This window comes from Salmo salar, chromosome 04 (assembly GCF_965601325.2).
Source record: "Salmo salar chromosome 04, fSalSal1, whole genome shotgun sequence".
NCBI lineage: Eukaryota > Metazoa > Chordata > Actinopteri > Salmoniformes > Salmonidae > Salmo > Salmo salar.
In genome coordinates this window covers 70221806-70240052 of record NC_138294.1, presented here as the reverse complement: position 1 = coordinate 70240052, position 18247 = coordinate 70221806, and the positions used below count along the sequence as shown (strand labels likewise).

General features: G+C 43.1%; 1 protein-coding gene across 1 annotated transcript in view; it reads right to left on the bottom strand.

The window, feature by feature from the left end:
* Positions 1–9835, bottom strand: part of jam3b (junctional adhesion molecule 3b) — a 43344-nt gene extending 33509 nt beyond the window's left edge. Inside the window, exon 1 of the mRNA XM_014197636.3 lies at positions 9681–9835. Within this exon, the coding sequence (XP_014053111.1) occupies positions 9681–9765 (85 nt within the window). The 5' untranslated portion in view covers positions 9766–9835. The remainder of the gene's footprint in view (positions 1–9680) is intronic.
* Between the last annotated feature and the right edge of the window lie 8412 nt (positions 9836–18247).

The window sequence follows — 18247 nt, the reverse complement described above, 5'->3', positions numbered from 1 at the left end:
ACTTGAGTTCCTGTATGTTGTTATGATTACACCATGAGTCATTAATCATGAAGCATACAACCCCGCCCTTCCTCTTCCCAGAGAGGAGTTTATCTCTGTCGGTGCGATGCATGGAGAAGCCCGGTGGCTGAACTGATTCCGACAACATATCCCGAGAGAGCCATGTTTTTGTGAAGCAGAGGATGTTACAATCTCTGATGTCTCTCCGGAAGGAAACCCTTGCTCGAAGTTCATCTACCTTGTTGTCAAGAGACTGGACATTGGCGAGTAGTATACTCGGGAGCGGTGGGCAAGGTGCACGTCTACGAAGCCTGACCAGGAGGCCGCTCCATCTGCCCCTTCTGCTGCGCCGTTGTTGAGTCAGCTTCTGGGATTAGGCCCATTGTCCTGGGTGGTGGTCCAAACAGAGGATCCGCTTCGGGAAAGTTGTATTCCTGGTCAAATTGTTGGTAAATTGACGTCACTCTTATATCCAATAGTTCTTCCCGGGCTGTATGTAATAAGACTTAAGATTTCCTGGGGCAACAATGTAAGAAATAATACATAAAAATAAATACTAAATACTGCATAGTTTCCTAAGGACTCGAAGCGAGGCGACCATCTCTGTCGGCGCCATCTTGCAAATATTGTTAATCATCAGGTACCCTATGGAAATGAGGAGTGCCACAGTCTGGTTTCTACCACCAAAAGTTAATGGTTATCTGTAGGAGGAATGTATATGGTGGAGTCAATTAAGCTTGGAATGTAATGAGTAAAGGAAAGGCAATCACTTTATTGCAGTCACTGATAAGGGTGGAGAGCTGTCGATTAGTGAGGAATGGGGGCCGAGGTCAGGTCACAGGGAGAAGGAACAGTTAATTACCTGCATCACTTAACTTCTTGCCTAGCAATAAAGACGTAATGTTTCGAGGGAAGGAGGAGACTTCATCCAAATTGGGGTATGTATACTTGTGCTGGTGGAAACATGTCTTTGTCTGTTCAGCTGACTGACCCTTAGGGTGAATAAACTTCGTTTGAGCTTTACTAATCGTCCGTGAGTTTTTACTCGGTTCATTTAGAACCTAACACCGCAATGCTACACAATGGGTTCTTGAGTGGCGCATCGGCCTAAGGCACTGCGTCTCAGTGCTACAGGCATCACTACAGACTCTGGTTCGATTCCAGGCTGTATCACAACCGACCGTGATTGGAAGTCCCATAGGGCGGAGCACAATTGGCCCAGCGTCGTCCGTGTTAGGGTTATGCGGGGCAGGCCGTCATTGTAAATAAGAATTTGTTCTTAACTGACTTGCCTAGTTAAATAAAGGTTAAATAAAAAAAGAGAAATAAATAAAAACTTCCTTTGGATGACCACCAACATTTTTGTTAGGTCTTACTGCAATAATCGCACAACACTACCCGGAGGCCGTACAACCACATACATGGCTCTTGCATACTGGTCTCTTTCGCAAGGCCCTACATCAAGAGAACGCCTCGGCGTGGATTAGTTATGGTCAACAAAATGATTGGGATGTCTTTTTTTATCACAAGGCTGGTGTCATCTGCCCTTCATACTGTAGAAGACACTTAAGAACTCAGCTGGCTGCTGCGAGGGATTGGAGTCATTGTCAGTTCTGCAGATCACAGGAAGGAGAGTATTTTAACTGTCAGCTTGGCTGTTGGTGATAGACTTGTTTTAGGAACTAAAAGTGTTCTCGCTGAAAATGCCAAATTGCCTTTTCAGAAGGGTAGAAAAGCGGTGATGATGGTGCTGAAACTAGCCTGTTGTCGTCAATGTGTATTTGATTTAAAAAAAATTGGAGAGAAGATTTAAGATGAACAAATTAATTTTCAGATAATGCCAATAGTTTCTATTTTACTATGCTTTAGATATGAATATGTTTAATCTCGAATCATATATTTAGAGTTGCTTGAATACAAGCCCAATGCTTTGGAATGAACAGTGTTCAAACACCTGAGGCTGTCATATGATTCTGCCATCTGGCTATTTATAGAGAGAGTAATTGCCTTTGTGACAGTATGGTAAACAGAGGATGAATCCAAAGCGATTATCTGGCTATGACTCCTAGCATGTAGCCCAGACTTACCTTGCCTTTTCAGACAGGCAGTGCTTCAGCAGCATTCATTCTATTATCTGTGCCCTGCCATTAATGAATCTGTAATTATTTCCCTAAATTGACAGTATCCCAATGTGTGATTGATGGCGGTTCCTCCTGACCTATTGATGTGCTGGCTCTGTCTGAATCTATTGAATGAACACAGGGAGGAAAACTACTCCGGCGGTCTTCCCTAGGGATCACGTGACTACAGATAAAGATCGGCAAACAGGAAATCACCAAAACACTGCCCTAAACGCAGACAGCCAATTGATGAGCATTTCAAAGATTATCCCGCAGACACAGAAAAAACATTGCATGATAATGTCTTGGCAAAACAAACAACAGATTTCAACTGCTACTGACAAGGTGAAATATCACTTCCAGACTTATTATGCCATATCTCACAACAGAAAAAAATGAGATCTGTGAGAACTATAAATAATTGTTGTCCTCGATCAAAATTCCCCAGAATTACACCAAGGCCTACAGATGGGCTTAATGGAACAACAACAACAAATCTGAGACGAGCCAAAGCTGATGTTATATTTTCATGGGGGGTTTTGGCCAACTACCTTCAGCCTAGCAGCCAGGCTCTAGACCTATTTTTATTTTTTATCAATGCCTCTTCCACACGATAGTCTTATTAACATTTGAAGAATGCACGTGCTTGCCTTTCCTGGAATATAAGCATGTCCATTTTCAACTTTCCCCTCAGCATCTGCTACTGCTGACCAAAAGGAGAACAAAATATATAAAAGCAGAGTAGTGCCTACTTCAATAAACTTTCAAGTTCTTGGTGCGAAGTTCCAGTCGATTTTTATCTCATAAAAGACCATTCAAATCCAGCTTTTCTGTTATGCTTTATTTCTTAGTCTACTACCCTTTCACACTCTTTAAGACCAACTTAAAACAGGTGAGTGGGAGGGGTGAAGTAATTCACAGTACATTAGAAGTTTTTTTTCCTCCGTATGCTTTTGATTCACAATGCCGCATTTGCTGCTAACAAACAGTGTCTGGGGTTTGGGAGGGACGCCATAGATATTTCTGGTCACTCGTGCCTTCTCCCCAAACACATCCACCCACTCCTGCTCAGCTGTTTCAGGGCATTCCATTGTTGGAATCATGTGCTTCGCTGCCTTTATCCCATGCATGGTCCTTTGTGGCGCGGTTATCCAAGGTACAGTGCATTTGGAAATTATTCAGACCCCTTTTTCCATATGTTGTTACGTTACAGCCTTAAAATGTATTAAATATGTTTTTTCCTCATCAATTTACACACAATGCCTCATAATGACAAAGTAAAAACGGATTTTTTAAAATTTTTTGCAAATGTATTACAAATACAAAACAGAAATACCTTATTTATATAAGTATTCAGACCCTTTGCTATGAGACTCGAAATTGAGCTCAGGTGCATCCTGTTTCCATTGATCAACCTTTGAGATGTTTCGACAACTTGATTGGAGTCCACCTGTGGTAAATTCAATTGATTGGACATGATTTGGAAAGGCACACACCTGTCTATATAAGGTCCCACAGTTGTCAGAGCAAAAACCAAGCTATGAGGTCAAAGGAATTGTCTGTAGAGTTCAGAGACAGGATTGTGTCAACACACAGATCTGGGGGAAGGGTATCAAAACATTTCTGCAGCATTGAAGGTCCCCAAGAACACAGTGGCCTCCATCATTCTTAAATGGAAGAGGTTTGGAACCACCAAGTCTCTTCCTAGACCGGGGGAGAAGGGCCTTAGTCAGGGAGGTGACCAAAAACCTGATGGTCACTCTGACAGAGCTCTACAGTTTTTCTGTGGAGATGGGAGAACCTTCCAGAAGGACAACCATCTCTGAAGCACTCCACCAATTACGCCTTTATGGTAGAGTGGCCAGACGGAAGGCACTCCTCAGTAAAAGGCACATGACAGCCCGGTTGGAGTTTGCCAGAAGGCACCTAAAGATTCTCAGACCATGAGAAACAAGATTCTCTGGTCTAATGAAACCAAGATTGAACTATTTGGCCTGAATGCCAATCGTCACGTCTGGAGTACATTTACATTTACATTTTAGTCATTTAGCAGACGCCCTTATCCAGAGCGACTTACAGTAGTGAATGCATACATTTCATTTCATACATTATTTTTCTGTGCTGGCCCCCCATGGGAATTGAACCCACAACCCTGGTGTTGCAAACACCATGCTCTACCAACTGAGCTACAGGGTAAACCTGGCACCATCCCTACAGTGAAGCATGGTGGTGGTAGCATCATGCTGTGGGGATGTTTTTCAGTGACAGAGACTGGGAAACTAGTCAGGATCGAGGGAAAGATGAATGGAGCAAAGTACAAAGAGATCCTTGATGAAAACCTGCTCCAGACTGGGGTGAAGGTTCACCTTCCAATAGGACAACGACCCTAAGCACACAGCCAAGACAGCACATGAGTGGCTTCGGGACAAGTCTCTGAATGTCCTTGAGTGGCCCAGCCAGAGCCCAGACTTGAACCCAATCTAACATCTCTGGAGAGACCTGAAAATAGCTGTGCAGCAACGCTCCCCATCCAACCTGACAGAGCTTGAGAGGATCTGCAGAGAAGAATGAGAGAAACTCCCCAAATACAGGTGTGCCAAGCTTGTAGCATCATACCCAAGAAGACTCAAGGCTGTAATCTCTGCCAAAGGTGCTTCAACAAAGTACTGAGTAAAAGATATGAATACATACGGAAATGTGATATTTCTGTTTTCATTTTTTATAAATTAGCAAAAATGTCTAAAAAACAGTTTTTACTTTGTCATTATGGGGTGTGTAGATTATTGTGTGTTTAGATTGATGAGGGAAAAAACAATTTAATCCATTTTAGAATAAGGCTGTAACCTAACAAAATGTGTAAAAAGTCAAGGGGTCTGAATACTTTCAGAAGGCACTGTAGATAACTAGTATTGTGTTCTTGTTGTTGGCCAATGATTAGCTTTAACTTCAGTGTAACTACTAAATGCTGAGATGAATGTCAATTCAAATTGTTGTCAAAACCTAACCCCAGAATAGATAAACTGCAAAACGGCTTTATAAGCAAACTGGAAATGTACGCTAGAGCTGCAAGCCTAATTACAGGACATGGGCTACCGTGCTAGTTTAAACGGACAGTGGGTCTACCATTCTCACACAACTGCTTTGTCTGTTGGGAATAACTCTTAACTCTCTAAAATAACGAGCGCTGAGTGGGCAACCACTCCTCTCTGTGCTTGCTATTCGTTTTTCGCTTTTTCCCTGCCATTTACTGTCTCTACACTAAAATGTCAAGCTGTATGTGACTCGCCCGGGGGTTCCAGCATGCCATTCAGGGAGTGCTCCAAACATTTGCTCACAAGCTGTGGATGGGAAGGGAAGCATCTGACAACAAGCACCTCCTGGAGGGAAGCGCTATCAGCACTTTCCCTGGGGCTCACCAACTCCTGCCGTCCCCACCAGCAATGCCACACATTTTAGACAATGAAGAAAACACCTGTCATCTGGCTCCTGTTTAAATTAAGTCAGCAAAGAAGACATGCGTCTTATCCTTCATCGTGTGTGTGTGTGTGTGTGTGTGTGTGTGTGTGTGTGTGTGTGTGTGTGTGTGTGTGTGTGTGTGTGTGTGTGTGTGACTTATCAGGGGAAAACACTCCAACATTAGCTAAGCAAAGGCGTTAGCATATTTGCTGGCTTACACAACACTCGGCAGCTAAAACAGGCAGCTGTTTCATTGAAACTAGCTAATCCATTGTGATTTAATTATAACGTCAATACTAGCTACAGTGGTAGCTAGCTTGGAATAAGTATTTAGTGTTGTGTGCATTGCATCTGTGCACTTAGCCAGCTACCATCCCATAGCCTACATTGCATATGAAGTGTGATTGGCTCATCCGTGGATGTATGGAGAAAATGCCCCCCTTGTTTGTTTTTGTTTTTTTTGGGGGGGGGGGTGTTCATGCTCTCTGATTGTCTCAAAGTGAAGTTGTTGGCCGCTGACGAGCATTGTGATTCGTTGCTAACAGGTCGGCATGAAGCAGGTACTGCTTTTGTTCTAGTAAGAGAAGGAACGGCCTCCCACTGTGATAAGTACCTATAGGCTGTCTATCGGCAATGGGATACTCAATGTGTTTCATGCTTAAGGAGGCAGCTTGCTTTTCTCTCCTATATCTCCTCAGATAAGGGACTTCTCTTCTCACTCAAAGAGGTATGAGGCTTAAGCAGACTTACTGTGAGCTGCCATAGGGCCAAAAAACTAGACCAGGTTCTCACATTTCAGTTGGTCATGCCTCTGTGAGTAGCCTATTCAATTTCCCACTCATTTGCTAAAGGATCATTTATCAAGTCTGAAATGACATTTGCCACAACCATTGTAATTGATCTTTCTTTCACTTTTATTCAGACTGGAAACAAGTTTTACTGCCACTGAATAAATTTGCATTTCTTGAGGTCAAAGAAGCCAATAATTCTCAAACTTCAAATAGAGGTGACTGGACCTGAAGGGTTAAGATTTGTGAAGGTGCTTCTTCTAAGACTATTAAGGAAATATCTCAATATTTATCAAATTTTATTGATTGCATACACATATTTTGCAGATGTTGTCGTCGGTGTAGTGAAATTCTGATGTTCCTAGCTCCAACAGTGCAGTAATACCTAACAATACAAAACAACACACGCAAGTCCAAATAAAAATCTAAGAATATTGGCTTGGTTTATATTGGCTTGGTACTGTTCCACTTTGAGCACTGTCAAACTCCCACATATCTTGGCACTTCTAAGTCTTGGCAGGATCTCAACCCAATTGAACACTTATGGGAGATTCTGGAGCAGCGCCTGAGACAGCATTTCCGGCCATCATCGACAAATCACCAGAAGATGGAATTTCTTGTGGAAGAATGGTGTCGCATCCCTCCAATAGAGCTCCAGATACACTACATGACCAAATGTATGTGGACACCTGCTCGTCGAACATCTCATTCCAAATTCATGGGCATTAATATGGAGTTGGTCCCCCCTACGCGCTTCAGCAATCGGTGGTCCCGTTCTGTGAGCTTGTGTGGCCTACCACTTTGCGGCTGAGCCGTTGTTGCTCCTAGACGTTTCCACTTCACAATAACAGCACTTACAGTTAACCGGGCAGCACTAGCAGGGAAGAATTTTGACGAACTGACTTGTTGGACAGGTGGCATCCTATGACGGTGCCAAGTTGAAAGTCACTGAACTCTTCAGTAAGGCCATTCTATTGCAATGTTTGTCTATGGAGATTGCATGGCGGTGTCCTCAGTTTTATACACCTGTCAGCAATGGTGTGGCTGAAATAGCTGAATCCACTAATTTGAAGGGGTGTCCACATACTTTTGTATATATAGTGTACTTGTAGAATTTATGCCAAGGCACACTGAAGCTGTTCTGGCGGCTCGTGGTGGCCCAACGTCTTATTAAAAAAAACTTTATGTTGGTGTTTCCTTATTTTTAGAAAATCCCTGTACATCTCTCTCATACCTATTCAAAATACATTCAAACTATGACATGAGTTCAAAACAGTTCCTTGGAAATGAAAAAACAAGCCAACGATGAATTAGCCTAAAACCAACAAAAGAATGTGCATAACAAAAGAGGTCAAATAGATTTGTACATTTAAGCAATAAAATCAAATTACATAGTAACAGGTGTTTAAATGTACAAAGCTGATTCAAGTTATTTTCCTCAAATTGTCAAATAGATTTGTACATTTAAGCAATAAAATCAAATTACATCGTAACAGGTGTTTAACTGTACAAAGCTGATTGAAGTTATTTTCCTCAAATTGTGAATTATGGTTTTCTTTCAGAACTGTAATTGAGTGGTAACAATCTTTCCAACAACAATCAAGGTTAACCAGCTCTAACTATAGTATATAGCCTACAGACAATAACAACTGGGTAAGCTGTAAAATAATAGGCAACATTGCTTCAAACACACTAAATCAGATTCTCAGTAGGTCTAATTGCAGAGCTACATTGAAAGACACCAGCACCATCTTTGGAAGCAACTTTCTTGCTATCCATATTTAAATTCACAGATAATTAAGCCAGTCCACACACTTGGATGACCAGAGAAGCTGAAGGCACACAGGTCTGTGCCTCCTTTTGTTCCGTGTGTCTCTCTTCATGAAGGGCTCAATACATGCTTAGCACTTCAGGAAAAACAGTTAAGCCCTAAAGCAAATGACCACCACCAGTCCATCACGTGGTGCTGTTTAAGATCCTGCTATAATCTAGCCTTATTTGTTGTGTATATCAGTAGCCTTAACTTATTTATCAATAACTTTAGTGATTCAAATTCTCATTACAATTTTAATATGAGGTAAGCTATAGCACCTGCTATAGGCTATTAGGAAACATTTGGGAACAATTCAAAATGTTTTTATTTCATTCTTCTTATTCAGAGTTTTATTTCGTTTAATTTAGCATATCAATCTACACATATCTCTGAAATGTCAACATAATTATTAAACATTCTTTCTGAGAAGGATCTGAGTATGCATGAGTTAAACACGAGGGAGCGCTTCATGGGAACAAATTGCATCATACTCTTCCAGCAACATAGCCAAATGATTTGTCTCTGCATCTGGCCAAATTGTAAACAGTTCTAACAGTTATTTCATGTTTTAATTAGGGTCAAATCAAAACAATAACTGTTTACATCCGGAGACAAATCGCTTAATCTGAGATGGCTAATAAAAAGTTACAAAATCTACATTTTAGAACCGCTCTTCAAAGAGTTCTCAACGCTGACAAAGCGAGCTGCCTGCTGCTTTCAGATAGGCTCCTCCCGCGGACTGTCTGTCTTTATTCCCCAATGGAAAAAACCGTTATCTCGCATCACTGAATACTGCGAGTCTGAACTTTTATCAACCACAATTCAAACACGTTAAAAACGTTTAAGCAAACGTATATTTATATCAAATACTTATTTCTTAGACAATAACACATTTAGTTGTATTTACAGTCGAACACTTTTGAAAGTATGGAGACAGACTAAAGGGGGACTCGACTCATCCCCTTTTAAAAAAACAAGCCTCTAAATTAACGGATATATTGTATCTCTTCTTGCTATTTCATAATGTGAAGTTTGTAGCCAATTAAAACATGCTAACTGTATGTAGAGCAGTTTACGAATGGTTTCTATCTCTGAAGAGTTCGATAAACTAGACATACTTCCAAATGCCAAACTGCACTGTCCGGCTTTGGATAGATCAAACATTCCAACCAGCCGACACAACAGGGCTTGAGGCTCTAGCGTTACCAAACCATTTCTTAATTCTGGTCTTCGATTGCCTACTTTATAATTGAATATATCTCCATTTAAATCAGAACATCATCTATTAATAACAAAATAGCTGGTTGGCTATAGCTAGCTTGCTGAGAGAGTTGGGTCAGAAATGATCACCTATATCCTTACGCAGATCACGTCTCGCAAATAACAAAGTAGCTCATTTCAAATGACACAAGCGAGTGTCACGTCCAGAATGTCTCGTCCAGAATGTCTCAGCAACGACAATAGGCTAGGGAAATAAAGCTCAGTCCTCATGCATTTACTTACAGTGAGTTGAGAGGAGGACCAGAATGCAAGCCAGACGTGTTAACGCCATCTTGGAGTCGATGCAATGTTCAGTTTGGCCGTACATGCGCAAAGTCAAGAGCTTTTCAGTGGATGGAGAGGACTGGCCAGGGAGAGAGAGGCAGGGGGAATGAATCTATTGTATCGGGTTTCCATGGCTACCGATAGCATCACTCACACAGTGAAGAATGTATGGTTGACAAGATGTGGGAGGACCAGACGTTTTACAACCGTGGACCAGGCAGCTCGAAGCTCTGATTGGGGACTACTGTATTAGGCTACCCATTTTACCCATTCTATTCTATCAGACACCATTCTGTGCTTGTGCAATTACGATAACATTTACAAATCTATTTTTTTATTTTTTATTATTGATTTTCAGAGTAGGCTTTGTATGTCAGATATCCAGTCAAATTCCATTCTTAAAAATAGAAAACTCAATTGGCATCCTTCCTAAAACAAATGGCCTTTGGAATGTTTTGTTGCCTATTCAAATTGTGTAGAGTAAACAAGGGATTAATGAGCATTGATTGGAGGCTCTTTTTACTGGCCTAATCCTGTCCGTTGTAACTGCATTTAAAGAGAACCCCACAGCTGTGTCGTCAGGCAGATCAGGCTTTAAAGAATCAGCTATTTATTCCAGTCAATCTCAGTTGATTTTGCACGCCATCGTTATTGCGTTTATATAGCTAAGCCAACCATTGGAATCGTGTCTGCTAGAAAGTCCACACTAATGTGTGTGGCCCAAATATGTTGCTTGAAATTTTATGACAATTACATATTATTAAATGTGCGTTGCTTTGATAACTGGAGGGAATAAAGACTATTCATTGCATTACGCTTTTCGGGTTGTCATGGTGTCTTCTCCCTAATGAATTTACAGTTCTTATGGTTTTTCAATATCAGACAACTATGTAAGTACTAAGTATTAATACAGAAAAGGGGACAATGGTCGTTTTACTAGTAGTTGAAATGTGTTCTCAAGGTCCACACACAGTGAATAGAGCTCAAATGTAAAACGCATTCCCAATATCCACCTGATGCACCAGGCTTTATAGTTTGACGTACAGTGGAGGAAAGTAACCCTTAAACCCCCTTCCCCCATACACGCACAAACAATATGTAACAGCCTCTTTTGTTTCCATTGTTTTTCTCTTGTCTTTTGAATGATAGAGGCGCTTTAGAGACATCCTGAATTCTCAGATTTACTTTCAGCACTTAAAACCTGTTGGGGCTCGGGGGCAGTATTGAGACATTTTGAAAAAAATATGTGCCCATTTTTAACTGCCTCCTACACCAACTCAGAAGCTAGGATATGCATATCATTAACACATTCGGATAGAAAACACTCTGAATTTTCTAAAACAGTTTGAATGGTGTCTGTAAGTATAACAAAAATCATATTGCAGGCAAAAACCTGTGAAAAATAGATCCAAAAAAAATGTGAATTTTGTGACTGTACTATTTAGTGTCATTGTTTTATAGATACCATAGTGAGAAAGGATTCATTTCGCAACACCTACGGCTTCCACTAGATGTCAACGATCTTTATAAAGTTGTTTGAAGCTTCTATGATAAACAGAGAGCAAATTAGAATGCCAGGAAGTTGACATGTCATCGCTTCATTTTTTTGCGCCTGCGCATAAATCTGAGAAGCGTGAGTTTGTCATCATTGTTTATCTAGACATAGGATAGGTTGTGTGAAAATATTACTGATGTTTAACGTTAAAAATGGACCAAAAGATTAATGCTAAACAAGGTTTGACATGTTTGAACGAACGTAAATAGATTATTTACTAGGTTTTTTTAGCTTTTCAGCGTGATTTTACACCCCCCCACCACGTTTTGTGGGAGCATAATGAACGCTAAGTACTTGGTGTTATTTGGACATAAATTATGAAATTTGTCAAAAGAAACCACATTTGTTCCGGACCTGGGATATCCTGGCAGTGCCTTCTGATGGAGATAATCAAAGGTAAGGGGATATTTACAATGTTATTATCGATATTAGATGATGCTAACTGTATAGCATAGCTTATTGTTCTTAGCATAGCACCCCGTTTATTGCAAAATGTGATTTCCCAGTAAAGTTATTTTGAGATCTGGCCATTCGGTAGCAATTACGAGATGATAATATATTATTCTTTGAATGACAATATTATAATTTACCAATGTTTTCGAATAGTAATTTTGTTATGTTCACCGGAAGCATTTCAGAGAAGAAAAAAATCTGAATTTCACGCTACTGTAAAATGCTGTTTTTGGATATAAATATGAACTTGATTGAACAAAAAATGCATGTATTGTATAACATAATGTCCTAGGAGTGTCATCTGATGGAGATTGACAAAGGTTAGTGCATAATTCTAGCTGGTTTCTGCTTTTGGTGACGCCTGACCTTGAATTGAAAATGGATGTTTGTACTTTTGTGGCTATGTACTGTCCTAACATAATCTAACTTTATGCTTTTGCCGTAAAGCCTCTTTGAAAATCGAACAATGTGGTTAGATTAAGGAGATGTTTATCTTTTAAATTGTGTAAAATAGTTGATTGTTTGAGAAATTGAAATTATTAGATTTTTGATGTTTTGAATTTCCAGCCTTGTTAGCAATCCCGACTCGGGGTTCATTGCTAACCTGTAGCCCCAACAGGTAAGACGACATAATTTCTCCTTTGCCATCCACTAAGTCCAAGCTTTTGGCTCTGAGCCCACATTGTATTCACGGTCATCATTCTTATCCCCAGCTTGCTCTTTCAGGGTATGTTTTAGCAGAACGGACGTATAGAAACGGAATGAGGAAGAGCGCAATGTTGACTTTCATGTTTGAATATTTTTTTCCTCAAGATTTTGCCTTGAAGCCCATCTGTCGCATCCTTCCTTAAACATACAGATGTATTTTATTTTTATATACCTGAGGATGTTGCTCTGCGTCACTTATGTGGCCGCCAGCAAGGTCGGGGGAAAGTGGAACGGCTATTTACAAAGTTTCAAAATGAATGTCCTCTCATGAAGGTGTACACACTTGCTATTTAGTTTGATTATATCTTCTCCATTGATGTTGCGATGTGTATCGCGTCAGGTTAGATGTTACTGTTCAACGTTGCAACAACCATCATGAGGGATGGTTACATGTATCTATGTATCTTCCTTTCCAACTCCATCTAAGTAATAATAATAAAAAGTGATATGGCCATTAGCAGATGCTTATCTGGAGCGATTTATAGTTGTGCTCAACGGTAGAGGATTGTTAGGATCTGAATCCTACAGCCCTCCAGTTGCCAGATCAATTCTCCCCCATTTTTCTGCCTCCACAACCAAACCCACAACCCTGGTGTTGTAAGCACCATGCTCCAACTAACTGAGCCATCTGACCCACCATTTTGGTTTGGTCCTCTGGCTTATGTAGCTAAGTAAATATAACTCTGACATCATGTCTATGCTCTCTTCCCCTTTTGTAGAGAAATGTAAAGATGCAATTTGAAGGATTAATGTCACGCCCTGACCAGGTGAACTCTTCTATTTTGGTCAGGGTGTGGCATTTCTATAGTTTATTTTCTATGTTTTTGGTATAGCCTTGCTTTGGGGCGTATTTCTATGTTGGGTTCTGTCGATTCCCAATCAGAGACAGCTGTCACTAGTTGCCTCTGATTGGGGAATCATATTTAAGTTCCTTTTCCCCCCACGATGTTTGTGGGTTGTTGTCTCTTTTTGTTGGAGCAGTAGCGATACGTTTATTCTCTGTTTTGACCGTGTTATTTCAGTCTGTAATAAATAACATGAGTTCGCTCCCAGCTGCGCCTTGGTCCACTTCTTCCTTCCTGCACGACGATCGTTACAATTAATATGCAAAATGATCTGATCTAAATCTTAATCACATTTTCCAGAGTGTGCTCTGCTGTTTTCAAGTATCACAAGACCCTTGTTTACACTTAAGTGATAATGCCTGAGAAGCAGGTGTTTGGAGGATATATTGGCAACGGTGTTGTTAGGCCCCAGGGCTGGCAAACCATGCCAATATATCCTCCTGTCACGCCCTGACCTGAGAGAGCCTTTTTTATGTCTCTATTTAGGTTTGGTCAGGGTGTGATTCGGGTGGGCATTCTATGTCTGTTTTTCTATGCTTTGTATTTCTTTGTTTTGGCCTGGTATGGCTCTCAATCAGGGACAGCTGTACATCGTTGTCGCTGATTGGGAGTCATACTTAGGCAGCCTGTTTTCCTTTGGGGTTTGTGGGTAGTTAATTTTGGTTTAGTGTTTTGCACCTGACAGAACTGTTTGGCTGTTGGTGTCTTGTTTTAAAGTGTTCTATCTTTAATAAATTCATGATGAGCACTAACCACGCTGCGCCTTGGTCTACTCTCTCCAAAGACAGCCGTTACAGAACTACCCACCACAAGAAGACCAAGCAGCGGGGTAAGGAGCTGGAGAGGAGCTATCTAGAGTCCTGGACTTGGGAAGAGATACTGGACGGAAAGGGACCCTGGAGACAGGCTGGAGAATACCGCCGCCCGCCGGAGGAGATAGAAGAAGCGAAGGCAGAACGGCGTTTCTGGGAGGATCGGCTGGCACGGCAAAAGGAGGAGAGGCAGCCCCAAGATTTTTTTGGGGGGGGGCACACAGGACGGTCGGCGGTGCCGAGGATGGAACCAGAGCCAGTCGGGGTGAAGTTGGAGGTGAGCGAAGGGAGCGAAGCAGAGACAGTGAAGGAGTTGAACGGGAGATTGGAGGAGAGAGATATGAGAGAGCTGCTGTGTTGGTGCATGAGGCACGACATTCGCCCTACGAAGCATGTCCTCGAATTGATATCACCTGAGTCAGCTCTCTATACTCGTCCTGAGGTGCATGCTAGCCGTCTGGTGAAGACTGTGCCAGCCCCACGCACCAGGCCTCCTGTGCGCCTCCCCAGCCCTGCACGTCTTGTGCCTGCTCCCAGAGCAAGGCCTCCTGCATGTCTCCCCAGCCTGGTGAGTCCTGTGCCTGCGCCCAGAGCCAGGCCTCCTGCATGTCTCCCCAGCCTGGTGAGTCCTGTGCCTGCGCCCAGAGCCAGGCCTCCTGCATGTCTCCCCAGCCTGGTGAGTCCTGTGCCTGCGCCCAGAGCCAGGCCTACGGAAAGTCCCCGTCCAGAGCTTCCGACGACAGTTCCCCGTCCAGAGCTTCCGGCGACAGTTCCCCGTCCAGAGCTTCCGGCGACAGTTCCCCGTCCAGAGCTTCCGGCGACAGTACCCTGTCTAGAGACGGCCCGCCTGTCCTCCGGCGCAGCCAGAGTCGCCCGCCTGTCCTCCGGCGCAGCCAGAGTCGCCCGCCTGTCCTCCGGCGCAGCCAGAGTCGCCCGCCTGTCCTCCGGCGCAGCCAGAGTCGCCCGCCTGTCCTCCGGCGCAGCCAGAGTCGCCCGCCTGTCCTCCGGCGCAGCCAGAGTCGCCCGCCTGTCCTCCGGCGCAGCCAGAGTCGCCCGCCTGTCCTCCGGCGCAGCCAGAGTGGGGTGAGCCAGTGGTGGAGCAGGGTCTACGTCCCGCTCCAGAGCCGCCACCGCGGAGAAATGCCCACCCAGACCCTCCCCTATAGGTTCAGGTTTTGCGGCCAGAGTCCGCACCTTTGGGGGGGGTACTGTCACGCCCTGACCTGAGAGAGCCTTTTTTATGTCTCTATTTAGGTTTGGTCAGGGTGTGATTTGGGTGGGCATTCTATGTCTGTTTTTCTATGCTTTGTATTTCTTTGTTTTGGCCTGGTATGGCACTCAATCAGGGACAGCTGTACATTGTTGTCGCTGATTGGGAGTCATACTTAGGCAGCCTGTTTTCCTTTGGGGTTTGTGGGTAGTTAATTTCGGTTTAGTGTTTTGCACCTGACAGAACTGTTTGGCTGTCGGTTTTTTGGTTTAAAGTGTTCCATCTTTAATAAATTCAGGATGAGCACTAACCACGCTGTGCCTTGGTCTAGTCTCTCCAAAGACAGCCGTTACACCTCCAAACACCTTCGAGAGCATTATAACTTTTATACAACGGGTTACCAAGATATTCAAATAATGATTGATATGTTTTCATTAAAAACATTATTTTTATTAATTTGTTCATACTATTTAATCATTCCACAAGATATAGTCCGGACACAAATGTAGGGTTGCTAGAGACACGACCCAGTCATTAAGTCTTTTTGTTCTGTATGTATGGACGCAACCCAGTCGTTCGTTCTAAATGTTCTATTACCATACTGGCTGGCAATGTTCTTATTACTTGCTTGCTAGCTAGCCAACTACGGCTAACTTACAGTTACGTCAAAAAGTGCAGCAAGAATAACAGCAAAGTAGCTGCATTTGTTTAAGTTGTTTTCTAGTGACATTTATTTAGATGCATCCATAACAATGAGCTAATGAGGCGCGATTTCGCCTGGCTTAGAAAATGTGCTCACTCATCAGGACACTGTTGTTCAGAGGAGCTTGCCAAAAACACAGCTACTGTAACACAATAACTTCAAACGGAAGCTGGAAAGACTGCAAATCTTCGTTTGACCTTTTTTCAATTAACTTCTTTTTGTATATATCCATAAAAATGATGCCAGCTGATTCATGATTTCGACTGGCTGAGAAACGCTCCCTGTCTGTCTCGTTCATTAACTAGAACTAAAAAATGTGATCATATTACTCCAGTGTTAGCCTCCCTACACTGGCTTCCTGTTAAGGCAAGGGCTGATTTCAAGGTTTTACTGCTAACCTACAAAGCATTACATGGGCTTGCTCCTACCTATCTTTCCAATTTGGTCCTGCCGTATATACCTACACGTACGCTACGGTCACAAGACGCAGGCCTCCTAATTGTCCCTAGAATTTCTAAGCAAACAGCTGGAGGCAGGGCTTTCTCCTATAGAGCTCCATTTTTATGGAATGGTCTGCCTACCCATGTGAGAGATGCAGACTTGGTCTCAACCTTTAAGTCTTTACTGAAGACTCATCTCTTCAGTTGGTCTTATGATTGAGTGTAGTCTGGCCCAGGAGCGTGAAGGTGAACGGAAAGGCTCTGGAGCAATGAACCACCCTTGCTGTCTCTGCCTGGCCGGTTCCCCTCTCTCCACTGGGATTCTCTGCCTTTAACCCTATTACAGGGGCTGAGTCACTGGCTTATTGGTGTTTTTCCATGCCGTCCCTGGGAGGGGTGCGTCACTTGAGTGGGTTGAGTCACTGACGTGGTCTTCCTGTCTGGGTTGGTGCCCCCCCTTGGGTTGTGCCGTGGCGGAGATCTTTGTGGGCTATACTCGGCCTTGTCTCAGGATGGTAAGTTGGTGGCTGAAGATATCCCTCTAGTGGTGTGGGGGCTGTGCTTTGGCAAAGTGGGTGGGGTTATATCCTGCCTGTTTGGCCCTGTCCGGGGGTATCATCGGATGGGGCCACAGTGTCTCCTGACCCCTCCTGTCTCAGCCTCCAGTATTTATGCTGCAGTGGTTTATGTGTCGGGGGGGCTAGGGTCAGTCTGTTATATCTGGAGTATTTCTCCTGTCTTATCCGGTGTCCTGTGTGAATTTATGTATGCTCTCTCTAATTCTCTCTTTCTCTCTTTCTTTCTTTCTCTCTCTCGGAGGACCTGAGCCCTAGGACCATGCCTCAGGACTACCTGGCATGATGACTCCTTGCTGTCCCCAGTCCACCTGGCCGTGCTGCTGCTCCAGTTTCAACTGTTCTGCCTGCGGCTATGGAACCCTGATCTGTTCACCAGACGTGCTACCTGTCCCAGACCTGCTGTTTTCAACTCTCTAGAGACAGCAGGAGCGGTAGAGATACTACTCTCAATGATCGGCTATGAAAAGCCAACTGACATTTACTCTTGAGGTGCTGACTTGTTGCACCCTCAACAACTACTGTGATTATTATTATTTGACCATGCTGGTCATTTATGAACATTTGAACATCTTAGCCATGTTCTGTTATAATCTCCACCCGGCACAGCCAGAAGAGGACTGGCCACCCCTCATAGACTGGTTCCTCTCTAGGTTTCTTCCTAGGTTTTGGCCTTTCTAGGGAGCTTTTCCTAGCCACCGTGCTTCTACACCTGCATTGCTTGCTGTTTGGGGTTTTAGGCTGGGTTTCTGTACAGCACTTTGAGATATCAGCTGATCTAAGAAGGGCTATATAAATACATTTGATTTGATTTGGTGGCACAGCTAGCACTGCGATGCAGTGCCTTAGACCACTGCGCCACCCGGGAGGCCTAGATGCTTTTTATAGTGGAGATCAAGTTTATAATAGTAGCCAATATGCCATGGCTACGCAAAGTGGAGTGCCTGGACACAGTCCTTAGCCGTGGTATATTGGCCATATATCACAAACCCCCGAGGTGCCTTATTGCTATTATAAACTGGTTACCAATGTAATTAGAGCAGTAAAAATACATGTTTTGTCATACCCATGGTATACGGTCTGATATACCATGGCTGTCAGCCAATCAGCATTCAGGTCTCGAACCACCCACTTTATAATGACATTTATTTGGATACAACCATAACAATGAGCTAATGAGGCGTGATTTCCCTTGCCATTGAAAATGTGCTCTCTTGTCAGGAC